Consider the following 19219-nt stretch of genomic DNA (forward strand, 5'->3'; position numbering starts at 1 on the left):
TACAATATAAGTACAATGAACACATAGTATAGCATTAGAAAACAACTTTCTTGGTATTTGAAACAGCCATGTAAAAAAAAAAATGGTCTGAGAATCGACACTGATTTTGGGTCAGCCCGGATTTTAAGACACAAATTTTTTGTTTCATGAATTTGATGTATCCAAATCTTATCACAATATCCTGTAATTACTGAATAAATAGATTGTCGCAAAATAACGCTTCATTTTTATTATGTTGTGGCTCATAACATTTTCTTCCTGACATTCATTTTACTTTGTTGACCAGTATAAAATTCATATCTTGGTATTCTACCCCTCTGCTTAAGTGGCAACAAACTCACAGTCCAAAGAAAATTTGCAAGTATTACCTATAGTATATCGCAAAAACGTCTTACCTTTTAAACAAGACCGGCTCATTATGTAAGAAACCAGCACTTCGGAGCACCATATTTAGTACTGGTATGAGACATTCCCTAAATTTTCTGATTTTCAGCAATTCATTTCCGTCAGGAGATTTCAGCTTCTTCAACAAATTCAGAACAGTTTCGTCGCTAGGACTTTTTACCAAGTTCATAACAGCATCCATATTTGAGACTCAGAGAATGAATATCCTAAAAAGTGGATAATTTTCGAAATCTTAGCAACGCCTTCACAATAAACAGGATTATATTTTCAAGTTTTTGGCTATTTCACTTAATAGTTTCAAGATAGTATTACAGGTCGATTCTTTTATCACTCTTAAAAATAACTGACTAAATTAAACACTTGACAATTCATTTATTCTTTTTATCAGGGATTTTTCTTTATCAGAACACTGAAATTACAATCTTTCAATGAGACACAAAGGTTGCAGACTAACATCAAGTATTTCGTATCCAAATTAAATACAATACAAAAGTCTGATTTATCTGAGAAAAATTTTCCGTATAATTAAATGAATTTTTAACACAGAAAGTACTTAATTATATAGGTTCTCTAAAATAACTTTGGATTTGTTCACAGAAAATATTAATGGTTAAGAATGTATCTGGCTTAGGCTACTTATATGAAATAAAAAATCGTGCCGACCTTTTCAACTAAAAGGACAAATTGCATAATTGGGGCCCTTGCCCCTAGAACTGCGCGGTCACGCCAGATCCAAAGGTATATTTATTGGACCTATCAGTGTGGAGAACAGGGGAGGAGATGAGGGAAGAGAGGGTTGTAGGAAGAATGTCCTCTTTAAATTTTTGCCTGAAAATACATCTGCTCTGTGTTTTCCTCCATCCCTCCTCCTCTCCTGCTACCTTTTTGAACTGGAACCATACACGGATTTTTGACTTGGATCAGAGCAATATCATGACAAGTTCGTAAACGGAGCGTAGGCATGGGAAAACCCTACGTGTTGGAATAAAAAAAACTGTCAACCATTCTACTGAAAATTGGTAGATGGGGTGCTATTGGAGGTATCAAATCCTTAATCTGTGAATCTAATTACACAGGTTGAAAGTCCTTGAAATTTCACAGGGGAGTGTGGATGGGAGAAAAAGAGGGATGCTCAAGCTTCAGAATAACTAGGTGACCCATCGAGCTGAAAAAAGCGCTCAAGAAAAGACGAAATAAGTCCCGATTTGGTTTTAAAACGGGCTAAGTCCTTGGTCCAGGATTTTTGGTGAGGCGGTGCAAAAGTAAGCTTTGCGCTGATTCAGTGAGCAACAACCTAGGTCATCAGTTAGCTCCACAATCAGCTAAGCATACAAGATATACAGAAAATTTTAGCAAAAAATTGAAGTGCAAAATCAAAATAAAAAAACCTATTTCCCCGCATTATTAAGGAACGATCAGAAATTAAACAAAAAAACAAAATTTCTTCAACTGAAAGTAAAAAGCGACATTAAAACTTAAAACAAACAGAAATTATTACGTATATGAGGAGGGTTGTCCCCTCCTCATTACCTTGCTCTTGACGCTAAATTTAGAATGTTGTCCGAATTCTTTAAGAACGACTGCTGAAACACAAGAGTCGTTTAATTAGAATAATAAGAAGCTTTTTTAAAAGTACTAAAAAATTTAGCATGAAGAGCGAGGTGTTGAGGAGGGGGCCACCCCCCACAGAAACGTAATAACTTCGGTTGGTTTTAAGTTTTAATTTTTCTCCTTAAGTTCAATTAAAAAAACTTGTCTTTTTTATTTAATCATAAATGAATCGATGTTCAAATTGGCAATATCTCTATGTATTGCCAAACTTGTAAAATGCATTTTTGATAGCTTCTGTTGCCCAGTGAGAAAGACCCATGATTTCAGAAACAACTGAAGCGTCCTCAAACTGGGCAGAATTTTGGGGCAAATTGAATATACGCTCAGTAACAGCCGAAATAAGCCATTTCGGGAGGTCTTCTAGGCTTGAGAGCCTTTTCTATGGGTTAATTTAAAAAAAAATCTTTCCTTGTGGAAGTAAAGAACAGAGTTGAGAAGTAAAACGAACACAAATTATTGTTTTGCAATTTATGCAACATATATCTACAAAACTAGCCAAAATAGACTTACCCAAGAAATAAACAGAATATACTGATCAAAAGACAAAATTATAGGGCTCTAAATAGTCTTTCACCAGCCGCGTTATCTATAACTTATATATTTAATTTAAATTATACAGGAGTATATAATTTAAGATATTTATGATTTAATAATGTGTATAACTTTTTCGTGCATATTCCAAATTTTCTAAAAACTCAACCAAGGTCAGTAAGTCAGTATAATCATCCTTCGATTTGACTTAATTCTTGAAGGGATTCAGGTATTTTTGAAATTTCTAAAATTTGTTTCATTAATTACAATTTATTATTCAATTGAATCTGAACAATCTATTTCTGAATCAGCATTAACCTTAAAAATTTTTTCAGTAGGTAATGTCTTCCTACTAGTAGGTAATGTCTTAAAGTTTAGGAAAACTTCCTAAACTTTCAGCTACTGCGAACCGTAGTTCTCTCTTTACTGTCCTGCAACCAGGAAATCGTCCCCAGAATTGTAGAGGAGTGGGGCCACGTAATGCTCTAAACTCCACTTCCTAGATTGTAAGAGTTTTGTCTTATAGTTTTTAAACGGCCCTTCCATAAACCATGCCCATTCTCATCCACCCGCATATTCTTAGGAAAAAGATACATTAAAATTATTGCAGAAAATTGGTTGCCAAAAAATTGGGCCACGTAATGCTCTAAACTCCACTTCCTAGATTGTCATGAGTTTTGTCTTACAGTTTCAAACGGCCCTTCCATAAACCATGCCCATTCTCATCCACTCGCATATTCTTAGGAAAAAAATACATTAAAATTATTGCACAAAATTGGTTGCCAAAAAATTTCAAATGAATATTTAAATTTTGCCAGTTACAAGTCAATCTCAAAAAAAAATTATCTTAATTAATAAATGAAACCTATATAATAATAATAATTTATTTATTACCCACTATAAAAAAGAAGCGGAGTACATCAAGTACCAAAAAAAAAAAAAAAAAAAAAGCAAACTCGCATACTTAACAATTATCATTGGCAGCGCGCTAGCGCTGTCTAAATAAAGAACGATGTGGACACAATGTGTTGTTTTTTGTTTTTTTCTCCGTACCCGGGCACTTCGTATCGAAGGAGTTGTCGTAGAAACTTCGAAAAGGGCTGATTCGATTAGAAATGGGAGTGGCTAGTGCCCTTTTTAATAGTTGAAAGTGATTGGAGGGCAACTAGAAACCCCCCAAGCCCATCATTCCCCCAAACACATACAATCAAAATTTTTAGATAGCCATTTTGTTCAGCGTGTTTGATTTCCAGATAGAAAATATGTTTTTGGGGAGGACACTCCCCCACATCACTCAGGGCAAGGGTTTTAAGTTATGCCCTGGGGGCATATAAGGTTTTTATAGAAGGCGTTGTCGTAGAAACTTCAAAACAGGCTCATTCGATTGGAAATTCAAAGGGCTAGTGCCCTTTTTAATAGTCGAAAGTGATTGGAGGAAAACACGCCCCCCCCCACGCCCATCATTCCCCCAAACACATCCAATCAAAATTTTGAGATAGGCATTTTGTTCAGCGTAGTTGTTTTCTAGAGAGAAAATATGTATTTGAGGAGGACACTCCCTCAAAACCCTCAGGGCAAGGGTTTTAAGTTATGCCCTGGGGGCATACAAGGTTATTATAGATGGCGATCTCGTAGAAACTTCAAAACAGGCTAATTCGATTGCAAATTAAAAGGGCTAGTGCCCTGTTTAATAGTCGAAAGTGATTGGAGGGCACCTAGACCCCCCACGCCGTGCATTCCCCCAAACACATCCAATCAAAATTTTGAGATAGCCATTTCGTTCAGTGTTGTAAGTTTCCAGATAGAAAATATACTTTTGAGAAGGACACTCCCTCGCATGCCTCTGGGTAAGGGTTTTAAAGTTATGTCCCTGGGGTATATAAGGTTTTGATAAAAATTTTGTTATAAAAGCTTCAAAATAAGTTATTTCATCTGGAAGTTCAAAGTGCTAGTGCCCATTTTAATCGTCGAAAGTGATAGGAGGGCAACTAGGCCCCCCCCCCCCACACACCCATCTTTCCCCCAAACACATCCAATGAAAATTTGAGATAGCCATTTTGTGGGGGCATATAAGGTTTTTATTGAAATCTTTGTCGTAGAAACTTGAAAAAGGGCTCATTCAATTTGAAATTCAAAGGACTAGTACCCTTTTTAATAGACGAAAGTGATTTGAGGGCAACTAACCCCCCTCTCACGCCCACCTTTTCCCCAAACACATCCAATCAAAATTTTTAGATAGCCATTTCATTCAACGCAGTTGAAAGTCTTGGAAAATAAGTCTTAAAGGATGACAACCCCTCCCCCCACAGCCCTCAGGGCGAAGGTTGTAAGTTATGTCCTGGGGGCACATAAAGTTTTAATTGAAAGCGTTATCGTAGAAACTTCAAAAGGTAGAAGCTCATTCAATTGAAAATTGAAAGGGCTAGTGTCATTTTTAATAGTTAAAAGTGATTGGAGAGCGACTAACACCCCTCTCACGCCCACCATTTTTCCAAACACATCGAATTAAAATTCTGAGATATCCGTTTTGTTCAACGTAGTTGAAAGTTCTGGAAATTTTGTCTTTTAGGATGATAGCCACCTCAGAGCCCTCTCTGCAAGGGTTGTAAGCTATGCCCTGGGGGCATATAAGGTTTATATGGAAAGTTGTTGTATAAATCATAGGCAGCAGGATCGCGCTGCCTAAGTAAAGAACGGGGACACTCGAGAACGAGACAAGAACCGGGGCCTAAGTAAAGAGGAGGACACTCCCCCACAACTCTCAGGGCAAGGGTTTTAAGTTATACCCTGGGGGGCATATAAGAACGATGTTGGTACAATGTATTATTTATTAATTTTTTCCTTTAGAGCAGGGCCCTTCGTATCGAAAAAGTTGTACAAACTTCTACGTCTTATCTTTTGATTCATTTTGACAAAATGGCTATCTAAAAAATTCAATTGGATGGATTTGGGGTTAACAGAGCAAGGGACTAGCTGCACTGCGGTCCCTTTTGACTCTTAAAAAGAGAACTAGAACTTTCAATTTCCAACGGAACGAGCCCAATCTGATGTTTATACGATTATTCCTTCCATAAAAACCTTATACGCCCCAGGGGCACATTTTACAACACTTGCCCCCGGATTCTGGGGGGTTGTGTAAACCCCGGAGTTTTATTATATGACCTTTGGTATATTTCGAACAAGATGACAATATCAAAAATTCTATGGGACTAATCTGTGGAAAAGACAGTTGGTGCGGGGGGGGGGGGGGGTTAGTCGCCAGCAGATTACTTTTGACCCTATAAATTTCTTGTGATGTGAGTCCCCTCCGAAGTTTATCTTTTCCAAAAAAAAACTTTATATACCCCGGGCATAAGTTACAACCCTTCCTCCAGGATATGGGGGAGAGGGGGGGGGGATGTTGACCCCAAAATTTTTGCTATTTGGTCGTTGGACTATTTCAAATAAAATGACTATCTCAAAAATTTAATTGAATGCGTCTGGAAAAAGAGAGTGTGTATGAGAGGGGGGGTAGACGCCCCCCTTTCACTTTTAACTCCAAAAAAAGTAACTAGAACTTTTAATTTCCAATCAAGTGAGCCACTTCTGAAGTTTATACGACCATCCCTTACATAAAAACTTTATATGCACATCGTGCATAACTTACAACACTTGCCCCCGGGCTCTGGGGGGTTGTATTAACCCCGGAGTTTTCGTTATTGTGTCTTTAAATTATTTTGAACAAAAAGACTAAAAATTTTCATCGGATGTATTTGGAGAAAAAAGGTCATTAGGAGAGGGGCTAGTTGCCATCCGATCACTTTTGACTCTTATAAAGGGCGTTAGAAATTCCGATTTCCAAACGAATGTGCACCCTCAGAAGTTTATACGATCATCCCTTCCACACGAAGTGCCTCTACGAAAAATAAAAAACACTGGAGCCTTTTTGCCTTACGGTTGGTGGGGGGAGGCTAGTTGCCATTGGAAGCAGAGGTGGGGCCATGATTACTTTTAAAGGTGCCCATAGCCACTACTCCTTTCTTCCAATGATTTAACGGCGCAAAAAGAAGGTTTAACGGCGTATTCCTGTTTCCGTGACCAGGTGCCACAATTTCTTTTCCAGGCAAGATTCCACGTGTTATGACACAATTGCGTTTCAGTATAATTAATTGGAGTGTGGTTGGGAATAATAGACAAGTAGCAATAATAGAGAAATTAAAATGAGATTTTAAAGGCAGCCATAGGGAAATTAACATGGGATTTTGAAGGCAGCCATAGGGAAATTAACATGAGATATTAAAAGCAGCCATAGGGAAATTAACATGGGATTTTAAAGGCACCCATAGGGAAATTAACATGGCATTTTAAAGGCAGCCACAGGGAAAGGCCAGCAACTGGATTTCTGCAATATCCATAGGGATATTAACATGGGATTATAAACAGAGCCCTCTGACGTCTATCTTGTCAGTGATACGTCCAGTTGATGTTTCAAAGTATATTTTGAAATTTCTTTTGTGGAAAAATATGATTTAGGAATATTTTTTGTAGTGTTGTGCCGTGGTTTATCTTGTCCGTATTATATTCTGTTGAGGTTTTAAAGTACATTTTTGAATTTTTTCGTCGAAATGTATGACTTGGAATATTATTTTTAGTATTGTGCCGTGGTTTATTTTGTCAGTGTTACATTCTGTTGATGTTTCAAAGTGCATTTTAGAATTATTTTGTTGAAAGGTATGACTTGGAATATTTTGTAGTGTTGTGCCGTGGTTTATCTTGTCAGAGTTACATTCTGTTGATGTTTCAAAGTGCATTTTGGAATTTTTTGTTGAAACGTATGACTTGGAATATTTTTTGTATCGTTGTGCCGTGGTTTATCTTGTCAGTGTTACATTCTGTTGACGTTTCAAAGTGCATTTGAAATTTTTTCGTTGAAACGTATGACTTGGAATATTTTTGTAGTGTCATGTCGTAGTTTATCTTGTCAGTGTTACATTCTGTTGATATATCAAAATGCATTTTGGAATTTTTTCGTTAAAACGTAAGATCTGGAATTTTTTTAGTGTCGTGTTGTGGTTTTACTTGTCAGAATTACATTCTGTTTATATTTCTAGGTAAATGTTAGAATTTTTTTTGTTGAAATGTGGTCCCTGGAATATTTTTGTGGCATTTCTCCGGGGTTTATCCTGTCTATTTCATATTCTTCTGATGTATCTAATTACATTCAAGAATTTTTTCGTTGAAACGTATGGCTTAGAATATTTTAGTAGTGTTGTGTCGTGGTTTATCTTGTCATTGTTACATTCTGTCGATGTTTCTAAGTGCATTTTGAAATATTTTCTTTGAAACTTGTGACTTGGATTTTTTTTTAGTGTTGTTTCCTGCTTTATCTTGTCAGTGTTACATTCTGTTGATGTTTCAAAGTGCATTTTGGAATTTTTTTCGTTGAAACACATGACTTGGAATATTTTGTAGTGTTGTGTCATGGTTTATCTTGTCACTGTTACATTATGTTGATGATGTGCATTTTTGAATTTTTTCGTTTAAACGTATGACTTAGACGAACAAATAAACTTTCAAATGGGGATAAATCCATTTATTTAGACAGTGGAAAAACAGGTACAAAAGTCCAGATATTTTTTTTCACTATCTAAATAAATGGATTTATCCCCATTTGAAAGTTTATTTGTTCGTCTTAGAACGGCAGTGTGGTCTAAGAAAACAACACCTAATTTAAAGGTGTTACGTCGAAAGTATGACATAGAATATTTTTGTAGTGTTGTGTTGTGATTTATCTTGACAGTGTTGCATTCTGTTGATGTTTCAAAGTGCATTTTGGAATATTTTCCTTGAAATGTATAACTTGGAATATTTTTGTAGTGTTGTGTTGTGGTTTATCTTTTCAGTATTACCTCTTTTGATTTTTAAATGAGCATTTTGGAAATTTTTCACTGAAATGTATGACATGGAATATTTTCGTGGTGCTGTTTCGTCGTTTATCTTGTCATCCTTTCATTCTAATGATGTTTAAAAGTACATCTTGGAATTTTTTTTCGCTTAAGAGTATGACTTGGAATATTTTTTTAGTGTTGCGTCATGGTTTATCTTGTTAGTGTTACACTAAGTTAATGTTTCAAAGTGCGTTTTGGATTTTTTTTTTCGTTGAAATATATGACTTCCAACATTTTTGTAGTGTTGTGTAATAATCTAGATTTTAAAATAGTTTTGATTTGAAAATTTCTTGATTTTAAAATTTACAGAAAACCAACAAATAACAGTAATTTGTTTTTCTTATAGCTCCGGTCACGCTTGCTAAGTAAAAGTTGGTTTGATCATTTCTTTAACTAACCAGATTTTTAGTATTTGCTCTCCAAATTTTTTTTGATGAGGAGCTGTCTTTTCTCAGAAAAATACTAATAACCAACATGTATCCAGAGTGGTTAATTAACCAGACATTCAAAAAGAAGAAAAGGTTTCTAGAGATATCTAAGGAAGTTTTGGAGACAACTCGGGAGAAGGATGTGTTTTGTTCCTTACCATATGTACCCGGGCTAAGTAAAAAACTTAAAGGAATTTTACAGAGTAATAATCTAGGGGTAGCTTTAAAGAGTAATAATACTTTGGGTAGTTTTCTAAATTCTTGGAAGGATCTAACTTCATTGGGACAATAAAGTGGGGATTATCAGATCCCATGTACTTGCGGAAGCTCATATGTGGGACGTACTAACCAGAAATTGGAAATGAGATTAGTACAGCATAAAGATTCTGTTTCTTCGGCTTTAAAGCAAGATTCTAAGTTCGAAGATTTTACTTCAGCCCTTTCAGAACATATTTTCAATTTTCCAGACCATTTTATTATGTTCGAGAATGTCACTTTGATTTCTAAGGATCGGGGTTTAAAGCAAACTTTTCGTGAAACTCTTGAAATAAAGGAAATCTTATTCAAGAATATTGCTTTGAATCAGGACACAAGTGAATTTGGGCTGAATTCTATCTATAGTAATTTATTAAAATCTGACAGAGTAAATTTCAATTCACTCAGTGTAGTTGAATTCTGTACAAGTATTATATCATTGAACGCTAATAAACCAAAACCATGAAGGTCAAAGAGGCTATATTTCACCTTTGCTTTGAAAAGAATTAGAAAATTAAACAATATGTGGTTTTATTTGATTTCGTATATAAACTATTGTTTTAAATTGTTTTAGTTTAGTTTTACTACTGATGATGGTAACTGTATATGTGACCGAAATATCTAGTATTTTTGTGAATTTCTATAAACTGTCTATTAAAAAGCATTTTATCCCTATTTTGAACATTTAAAACCCTCCCCTCTGTAAATGATTGCTAGTGGGGCGTTTTGTCACAATGGTGTGAAATATTCATAGTCTTGGCTCAAGGAAACGATGCATTTTCATTAAAAAGTTCTTAATAGGACTTATATTTGGATATAATATCAGCCATACCCCGTGGAATTGCCTGCTAGGGGGTAGGGGGCTGCCGCATATTATCACGGTGGTGTGAAATATTCATAGTCTTGGCACAAAAGCGCTATATTTTCCTTACGGACTCTCTGAAACGCCTCAATAGTGCCTAAAAATTTTGCACCTAATATCAACCCTGCCCTCGGGAAATGATTCTTATGGAGGTGGAGGGGGGAGCCGTATATTGTCACGATGTTGTGAAATATTCATAGTCTTGGCTCAAAGAAACGATGTATTTTCGTTAAAAGTCCTTAATAGTGCCTAAAAATTTTCACCTAATATCAACCCAGCCGTCTGGAAATCATTGCTAGGGGAGGTGGGGGCATTTTGTCACGATAGTGTGAAATATTCATAGTCTTGGCTCAAGGAAACGATGCATTTTCTTTAAAAAGTTTTTAATAGGACTTAAATTTGCATCGAATATCAGCCATATCCTCTGGAATTGCCTGCTAGGGGGTAGAGGGCTGACGCATATTATCACGGTGGTGTGAAATATTCATAGTCTTGGCTCAAAGAAACGATGTATTTTTGTTAAAAAGTTCTTAATAGTGCCTAAAAATTTGCACCTAATATCAACCCTGCCCTCTAGAAATGATTGCTAGGGGGATGGTGAGGGCACTTTGTCATAATGGTGTGAAATATTCACAGTCTTGGCTCAAAGAAACGATGTATTTTTGTTAAAACTCTCAGAAATAATAAATCATGAAGTATTAGGTATAATAAGGTTTAAATTTAGCCCTAATATCAACCCCTGTCTCTGGAATTGCTGGTTGCTAGGACCCATACCTTTCTATAATTCGCGCATATTTTGCTTATAGTTTAGCCTATATCAGGTTTTTTATGTTTAGTCGTGTTTTTAACTGCTTTCTCTGTGATTTCATTGTTTTATAACGTTTTTTTGTCAATAAATTTTGTATACATAAAAGCCAGTGCCTTTCTAGCTTTATGAATCTAGGACGATTCTTCAATAGATAATTATTTACATAAAGAAACTCTAACAGCAAAACTACGTAACATCTAAGTGTTTACACCGCATTAGTGCGGAAAACTTTCAGGTGCATTTAATAATGCAAGAATCAATAAGACTAAAGATGCTTGTGCTTTCATGCGGAAAGGGTTGGAAATCATTTAATCAGTTGGAACATGGGGATTGATATTTTCAACAAAAAAATCCAAAATGCACTTTGAAACATCAACAGAATGTAACACTGATAAGATAAACCACGACACAACAATACAAAAACATTGCAAGTCATATGTTTCAACGAAAAAAAAATCCAATACTCACTTTGAAACATCAATAGAATGTAACACTGACGAGATAAATCATGACACAACACTACAAAAATATTCAAAGTCACACGTTTCAACGACAAAATTCCAAAATGCACTTTGAAACATCAACAGAATGTAACACTAACGAGATAATCCACGACACAACACTAAAAAATATTGAAAAATCATATTTTTCAACGACAAAATTCCCAAATCCACTTTGAAACATCAACAGAATGTAACACTAACAAGATAAACCACGACACAACACTAAAAAATATTGAAGTCATACGTTTCAACGAAGAAATTCCCAAATGCACTTTGAAACATCAACAGAATGTAACACTAACAAGGTAAACTACGTCACGACACTACAAAAATAATACAAGTCATACGTTTCAACGAAAATAGATCTCAAAATGCACTTTGAAACATCAACAGAATGTAACACTGACAAGATAAACCACGACACAACACTACAAAAAATATCCCAAGTCATACATTTCAACCAAAAAATTTAAAATGCACTTTGAAACATCAACAGAGCGTAACACTGACAAGATAAACCACGGCACAACACTACAACAATATTCCAATTCATACGTTCCAACAAAAAATTCCAAAATACACTCTGAAACAACAACAGAATGTAACACTAACAAAATAAACCAGGGCACAATACTACAAAAAATATTCCAAGTCATACGATTCAACAAGTGGCTCACTTCATTGGAAATCTTGTCTGAAATATACCAAAGATCATATAACAAACCTCCAGGGTGTACACAACCCCCCAGAATCTGGAACAAGTGTTGTAAACTGTGCCCTGGGGCATATAAGGTTTTTATGGAAGGAAGGAGCATATAAACACCGGAGGGGGGCTCGTTCCGTTGGAAATTGAAAGTTCTAGTTCTCTTTTTAAGAGTCAAAAGGGACCGCAGTGCAGCTAGTCCCTTGCTCTGTTAACCCCAAATCCATCCAATTGAATTTTTTAGATAGCCATTTTGTCAAAATGAATCAAAAGATTGTAGGAAATTGTAGGATCAACACAACCCCCAGAGCCCAGGGCAAGTGTTGTATGTTATGCCCTTGGGGCATATAAGGCTTTTACGCCAGGGTTTTAAAAATATTTCAAATATCAGATAACCCTAACCCCCACCCCACTCAAAAAACATATTAGTGATACTTATTCCAAAACTTAAGGGAGCTGACCCCTTGCCTTCTCTGCATGGTCTGACCCCCTTCCCCCCAAAAAACACTTGTTAACGACATTTATTCCAAAAATTATGACAACTCACCCCTGGCCCGAACCTCTCTCGACACCCCTAAAAACCAACTTATTAACTATATTTCATTCCAAAACTTATGGAAGCTGACCCCCTGGTCCTCCATGACCCGATACCCGTCCCTCCCCCCAAAAAATGTCAATGATAAATCATGGGAGCTGACCCGTGGCCCTCCCTCCATGGCCCGACCCCTCCCCCCCCCCCAAAAAAAAACAGCAACTTCTTAATGATCATTTATTCTAGAAATCATGGGAGCTGACCCCTTACCCTCCCTCCATGGCATAACTCACCCTTCCCACCCAAAAAAAATTAATAACAATATGTTCCCCAAAAATCATGGGAATTCAGTTTAATTTATGATTTCTTTTCAAAACTGTTCAGACACTTATATTTTCACTACAGACAAGAGTTTGGCTACTGCCTTTTCCCATAACAGTAAAAGCATAAGGCCTACTGCATATTTCGCGCTTTACTAAAACAAATTATATTACAAATATTTTCTTTTGTACTTATTAGAAAATTGAAAATAAAATAAAAATTGCAGTGAAACCAGACCACAATTTACCAATAGGCCCACTAGGCATTGCGGCTTTCACGATTCCCGAAGTTTGGAGATTTTCCAAAAAATCTTGCAGAAACGAAGCAGGAAAAACACTTGGGCCTAGAAGTGTCAAGGCTTTAAATCTGGCCCTGAGTGAAACAAAATCTTGAGCTGGTGAGCTTTCAGCAGTTAATATCATTATATATCAAATATTCAGTTTAATTTTATTAGTTCTTTTACTAGTCCAATTAAGTTAAAAAGATAAAAAACTAGTAAAGGTAAAAAAGAATTTGATAATGTATACATTTAAAAAAATTTCAGGGACATATGAAAAAAGGAAGGGGGGCAATAAAATACACAACTTGGGCAACACCAGTCATAGGCAGCGCGTTAACGCTGCCTAAGTAAAGAACAATGTGGGCACAATGTGTTTTTGGTTTCTCCATACCCGGGCACTTTGTATCAAAGGAATTGTCCTAGAAACTTCGAAAAGGGCTCATTCGATTTGAAATGGGAGTGGCTAATGCCCTTTTTGATAGTTAAAAGTGATTGGAGGGCAACTAGCCCCCCCCACGCCCATCATTCCCCCAAAACACATCCAATCAAAATTTTGGGATAGCCATTTTGTTCAGCGTAGTTAATTTCCAGAAAAACCTATGTTTTTGAGGATGACACTCCCCCAAAACCCTCGGGGCAAGGGTTTTAAGTTATGCCCTTGGGGCATATAAGGCTTTTATAGAAGACGTTGTCGGAAAAACTTCAAAACAGGCTCATTCGATTGGAAATTCATCGGGCTCGTACCCTTTTTAATCGTCGATAATGATTGGATGGCACCTAGCCCCCCCCCACGCCCCTCAGTCCCCCAAACACATCAACTCAAAACTTTAAGATAGCCATTTTGTTCAGCGCAGTGGTTTTACCGATAGAAAATACGTTTTTGAGGAGGACACTGCCCCAAAACCTTCAGGGCAAGGGTTTTAAGTTATGCCCTGGGGGCATATAAGGCTTTTATAGAAGGCGTTGTCGCAGAAACTTCAAAACAGGCTCATTCAATTGGAAATTCAAAGAGCTAGTGCCCTTTTTAATAGTCGAAAGTGATTGGAGTGCAACTAGCCCCCCCCCACCACGCCCATCATCCCCCCAAACACATCCAATCAAAATTTTGAGATAGCCAATTTGTTCAGCGTAGTTGTTTTCCGTATAAAAAATATGTTTTTGAGGAGGACACTACCTCACAACCCTCAGGGCAAGGGTTTTAAGTTATGGCCTGGGAGCATATAAGGTTTTTATAGAAGGCGTTGTCGTAGAAACTTCAAAACAGGCTCATTCGATTGGAAATTCAAAGGGCTATTTCCCTTTTTAATAGTCGAAAGTGATTGGTGGGCAACTAGCCCCCCCCCCACACCCATCATTCCCCCAAACACATCTAATCAAAATTTTGAGATAGTCATTTTGTTCAACGTAGTTTTAAGTTCTGGAAATTAGGTCTTTGAGGATGACAACCTCCTCACAGCCCTCAGGACAAGGGTTGTAAGTTCGATTCCCGAAGTTTGGAGATTTTCCAAAAAATCTTGCAGAAACGAAGCAGGAAAAACACTTGGGCCTAGAAGTGTCAAGGCTTTAAATCTGGCCCTGAGTGAAACAAAATCTTGAGCTGGTGAGCTTTCAGCAGTTAATATCATTATATATCAAATATTCAGTTTAATTTTATTAGTTCTTTTACTAGTCCAATTAAGTTAAAAAGATAAAAAACTAGTAAAGGTAAAAAAGAATTTGATAATGTATACATTTAAAAAAATTTCAGGGACATATGAAAAAAGGAAGGGGGGCAATAAAATACACAACTTGGGCAACACCAGTCATAGGCAGCGCGTTAACGCTGCCTAAGTAAAGAACAATGTGGGCACAATGTGTTTTTGGTTTCTCCATACCCGGGCACTTTGTATCAAAGGAATTGTCCTAGAAACTTCGAAAAGGGCTCATTCGATTTGAAATGGGAGTGGCTAATGCCCTTTTTGATAGTTAAAAGTGATTGGAGGGCAACTAGCCCCCCCCCCCGCCCCTCATTCCCCCAAACACCTCCCATCAAAATTTTGAGATAGCCATTTTGTTCAGCGTAGTTGATTTCCAGATAGAAAATATGTTTTTGAGGAGGACACTCCCCCACAACCCTCAGGGCAAGGGTTTTAAGTTATGCCCTTGGGGCATATAAGTCTTTTATAGAAGGCGTTGTCGGAGAAACTTCAAAACAGGCTCATTCGATTGGAAATTCATCGGGCTCGTACCCTTTTTAATAGTCGATAGTGATTGGAGGGCACTTACCACCCCCCCACGCCCATCATTCCCCCCAACACATCTAATTAAAATTTTGAGATAGCCATTTTGTTCAGCGTCGTTGATTTCCAGATAGAAAATATGTTTTTGAGGAGGACACTGCCCCAAAACCTTCAGGGCAAGGGTTTTAAGTTATGCCCTGGGGGCATATAAGGCTTTTATAGAAGGCGTTGTCGCAGAAACTTCAAAACAGGCTCATTCAATTGGAAATTCAAAGAGCTAGTGCCCTTTTTAATAGTCGAAAGTGATTGGAGTGCAACTAGCCCCCCCCCACCACGCCCATCATCCCCCCAAACACATCCAATCAAAATTTTGAGATAGCCAATTTGTTCAGCGTAGTTGTTTTCCGTATAAAAAATATGTTTTTGAGGAGGACACTACCTCACAACCCTCAGGGCAAGGGTTTTAAGTTATGGCCTGGGAGCATATAAGGTTTTTATAGAAGGCGTTGTCGTAGAAACTTCAAAACAGGCTCATTCGATTGGAAATTCAAAGAGCTATTACCCTTTTTAATAGTCGAAAGGGATTGGAGGGCAACTAGCCCCCCCCCCGCCCCCATCATTCCCCCAAACACATCTAATCAAAATTTTGAGATAGTCATTTTGTTCAACGTAGTTTTAAGTTCTGGAAATTAGGTCTTTGAGGATGACAACCTCCTCACAGCCCTCAGGACAAGGGTTGTAAGTTCGATTCCCGAAGTTTGGAGATTTTCCAAAAAATCTTGCAGAAACGAAGCAGGAAAAACACTTGGGCCTAGAAGTGTCAAGGCTTTAAATCTGGCCCTGAGTGAAACAAAATCTTGAGCTGGTGAGCTTTCAGCAGTTAATATCATTATATATCAAATATTCAGTTTAATTTTATTAGTTCTTTTACTAGTCCAAGTAAGTTAAAAAGATAAAAAACTAGTAAAGGTAAAAAAGAATTTGATAATGTATACATTTAAAAAAATTTCAGGGACATATGAAGAAAGGAAGGGGGGCAATAAAATACACAACTTGGGCAACACCAGTCATAGGCAGCGCGTTAACGCTGCCTAAGTAAAGAACAATGTGGGCACAATGTGTTTTTGGTTTCTCCATACCCGGGCACTTTGTATCAAAGGAATTGTCCTAGAAACTTCGAAAAGGGCTCATTCGATTTGAAATGGGAGTGGCTAATGCCCTTTTTAATAGTCGAAAGTGATTGGAGGGCAACTAGCCCCCCCCCCCACGCCCATCATTCCCCCAAACCCATCCCCTTCAAATTGTGAGGTATCCAATTTGTTCAAAGGACTTGTATTACAGATAGAACAGATGGTTTTGTGGAGGAAACTCCCCCAGAACCAGCCGGGCAAGGGCTTTAAGTCATAACCTGGGTGTAAATACGGTTCTTACAGCAGGTATTGTCGGAGAAACTTCAAAACAGGTTCTTTTGATTGGAAATTCGAAGGGCTAGTGCCCTTTTTAAAAGTCGAAAGTGATTGGAGGGCAATTACCACCCCCCCACGCCCATCAGTCCCCCAAATACATCTAATTAAAATTTTGAGATAGCCATTTTGTTCAGCGTAGTTGATTTCCCGATAGAAAATATGTTTTTAAGGAGGACACTGCCCCAAAACCTTCAGGGCAAGGGTTTTAAGTTATGCCCTGGGGGCATATAAGGCTTTTATAGAAGGCGTTGTCGCAGAAACTTCAAAACAGGCTCATTCGATTGGAAATTCAAAGAGCTAGTGCCCTTTTTAAGAGTCGAAAGTGATTGGAGGGCCACTAGCCCCCCCCCCCCCCCACGCCCATCATCCCCCCAAACACATCCCATCAAAATTTTGAGATAGCCATTTTGTTCAGCGTAGTTGTTTTCCGTATAAAAAATATGTTTTTGAGGAGGACACTACCTCACAACCCTCAGGGCAAGGGTTTTAAGTTATGGCCTGGGAGCATATAAGGTTTTTATAGAAGGCGTTGTCGTAGAAACTTCAAAACAGGCTCATTCGATTGGAAATTCAAAGAGCTATTGCCCTTTTTAATAGTCGAAAGGGATTGGAGGGCAACTAGCCCCCCCCCCCCCCCCCTCAGTCCCCCAAACACAACCAGTCAAAATTTTTAGGTAGCCATTTTGTTAAACGCAATTTTAAGGTCGGGAAATTAGGTCTTTGAGGATCACAACCCCCTCAGAGCCGTCAGGACATGGGTTGTAAGTTATGCGCTGGGGCCAAATAAAGTTTTTATAGAACGCGTTATCGTAGAAACTGCAAAAAGGGCCCATTTGATTAGAAATTGAAATGGCTTGTGCCCTTTTTAAAAGTTGAAAGTAATTGGAAGGGAACAATCACCCCGTCCACGCCCATCATTACCCCAAACACTACCAATCCACATTTTGGGATAGATATTTTGCTCCCCACGGTTTGATTTCAGGAAACTAAAAATTTGAGCTGGACGCTCCCTCCACAGTCTTCCGGGCTAGGGTTACAAGTTATGCCCTGGGGGCATATAAGTTTTTATTGAAATCTGTGTCGTAGAAACTTGAAAAAGGGCTCATTCGATTGGAAATTCAAAGGTCTAGTACCCTTTTTAATAGTCAAAAGTGATTTGAGGGTGACTAGCCCCCCTCTCTCGCCCACCTTTTCCCCAAACAAATCCAATCAAAATTTTTAGATAGCAATTTTGTTCAATGTTGTGGATTTCCAGATAGAAATTATGTTTTTGAGGAGGACACTTCCCCACAGCCCTCAAGGCAAGGGTTGTAAGTTATGCCCTGGGGGCTTGTAAGGTTTTTACTGAACGCGTCGTCGTAGAAACTTCAAAAATAAGTCATTCGATTGGAAATTGAATTGGCTAGTGCCCTTTTTAACAGTCAAAAGTGATTGGAAGGCACCAGCCCCCCCCCCCTTCTACGCCCACCATTTCCCCAAATATATCCAATCAAAATTTCTTGATAGCCATTTTGTTCCATAAAGTTTAAAGTTCAGGAAATTATACCTTTGAGAAGGACATTCTCCCCATAGTCTTCAGGGCAAGGGTTATAAGTTATGCCCTGGGGGCATATAAGGTTTTTCTTGAAATGGGCAACTAACCCCCCTCTGACGCCCACCATTTCCCCAAACACATCCAATCAAAATTTTGAGACATCCATTTTGTTCAATGTAGTCAAAAGTTCTTGAAATTAGGTCTTTTAGGATAAAAACCCCATCAGAGCTTTCAGTGCAAGGGTTGTAATTTGTGCCCTGGGGGCATATAAGGTTTATATAGAAAGTTGTTGCAGAAATTTCAAAATGGGCTCATTTGATTGGAAATTGAAATTACCCTTCTTAATAGTCGAAAGTGAGTGGAGAGTAATTAACCCCCCTCTCTCGCCCCAATTTCCCCAAACAAATTCAATCAAAGCTTAGAGATAGCCATTTTGTTCAACGTAGTTGAAAGTTCTGGCAATCATGTATTTAATGATGACAAACCCCCACGAGTCCCCAGGGCAAAGGTTGTAAGTTATGCCCAGGGGGCATATAAGGTTTTTAATGATAGTTGTTGTAAAAACTTCAAAAGGGGCTCATTCAATTGGAAATTGAGAGGGATAGGGCCCTTTTTAATAGTTGAAAGTGATTGGACAGTAACTAACCCCTCTCTCACGCCCACCATTCCCCCAAACACATCCAATCAAAATTTTCAGATAGCCATTTTGTTCAACGTATTAGAAAGTTCTGGAAATTAGGTCTGTGAGGATGACAACCCCCCCCCCCCCCACCCAGCCCTCAGGGCGAGGGTTGTAAGTTATCCCCTGGGGGCATATAAGTTTTTTTATTGAAA

At 37.8% G+C, this 19219-nt stretch overlaps 1 protein-coding gene across 3 annotated transcripts in view; it reads right to left on the reverse strand.

The window, feature by feature from the left end:
* Positions 1–19219, reverse strand: part of Tti1 (Telo2 interacting protein 1) — a 142456-nt gene that overhangs the window by 116439 nt on the left and 6798 nt on the right. For all 3 annotated transcript variants that reach the window (XM_089101993.1, XM_089101991.1, XM_089101992.1), the window contains exon 2: positions 396–611. In XM_089101993.1, the coding sequence (XP_088958119.1) occupies positions 396–586 (191 nt within the window). In that variant the 5' untranslated portion in view covers positions 587–611. The remainder of the gene's footprint in view (positions 1–395; positions 612–19219) is intronic.

The sequence above is a fragment of the Artemia sp. Qi Xiang Cuo genome, chromosome 16, assembly GCF_049724085.1.
Source record: "Artemia sp. Qi Xiang Cuo chromosome 16, ASM4972408v1, whole genome shotgun sequence".
Lineage (NCBI taxonomy): Eukaryota > Metazoa > Arthropoda > Branchiopoda > Anostraca > Artemiidae > Artemia > Artemia sp. Qi Xiang Cuo.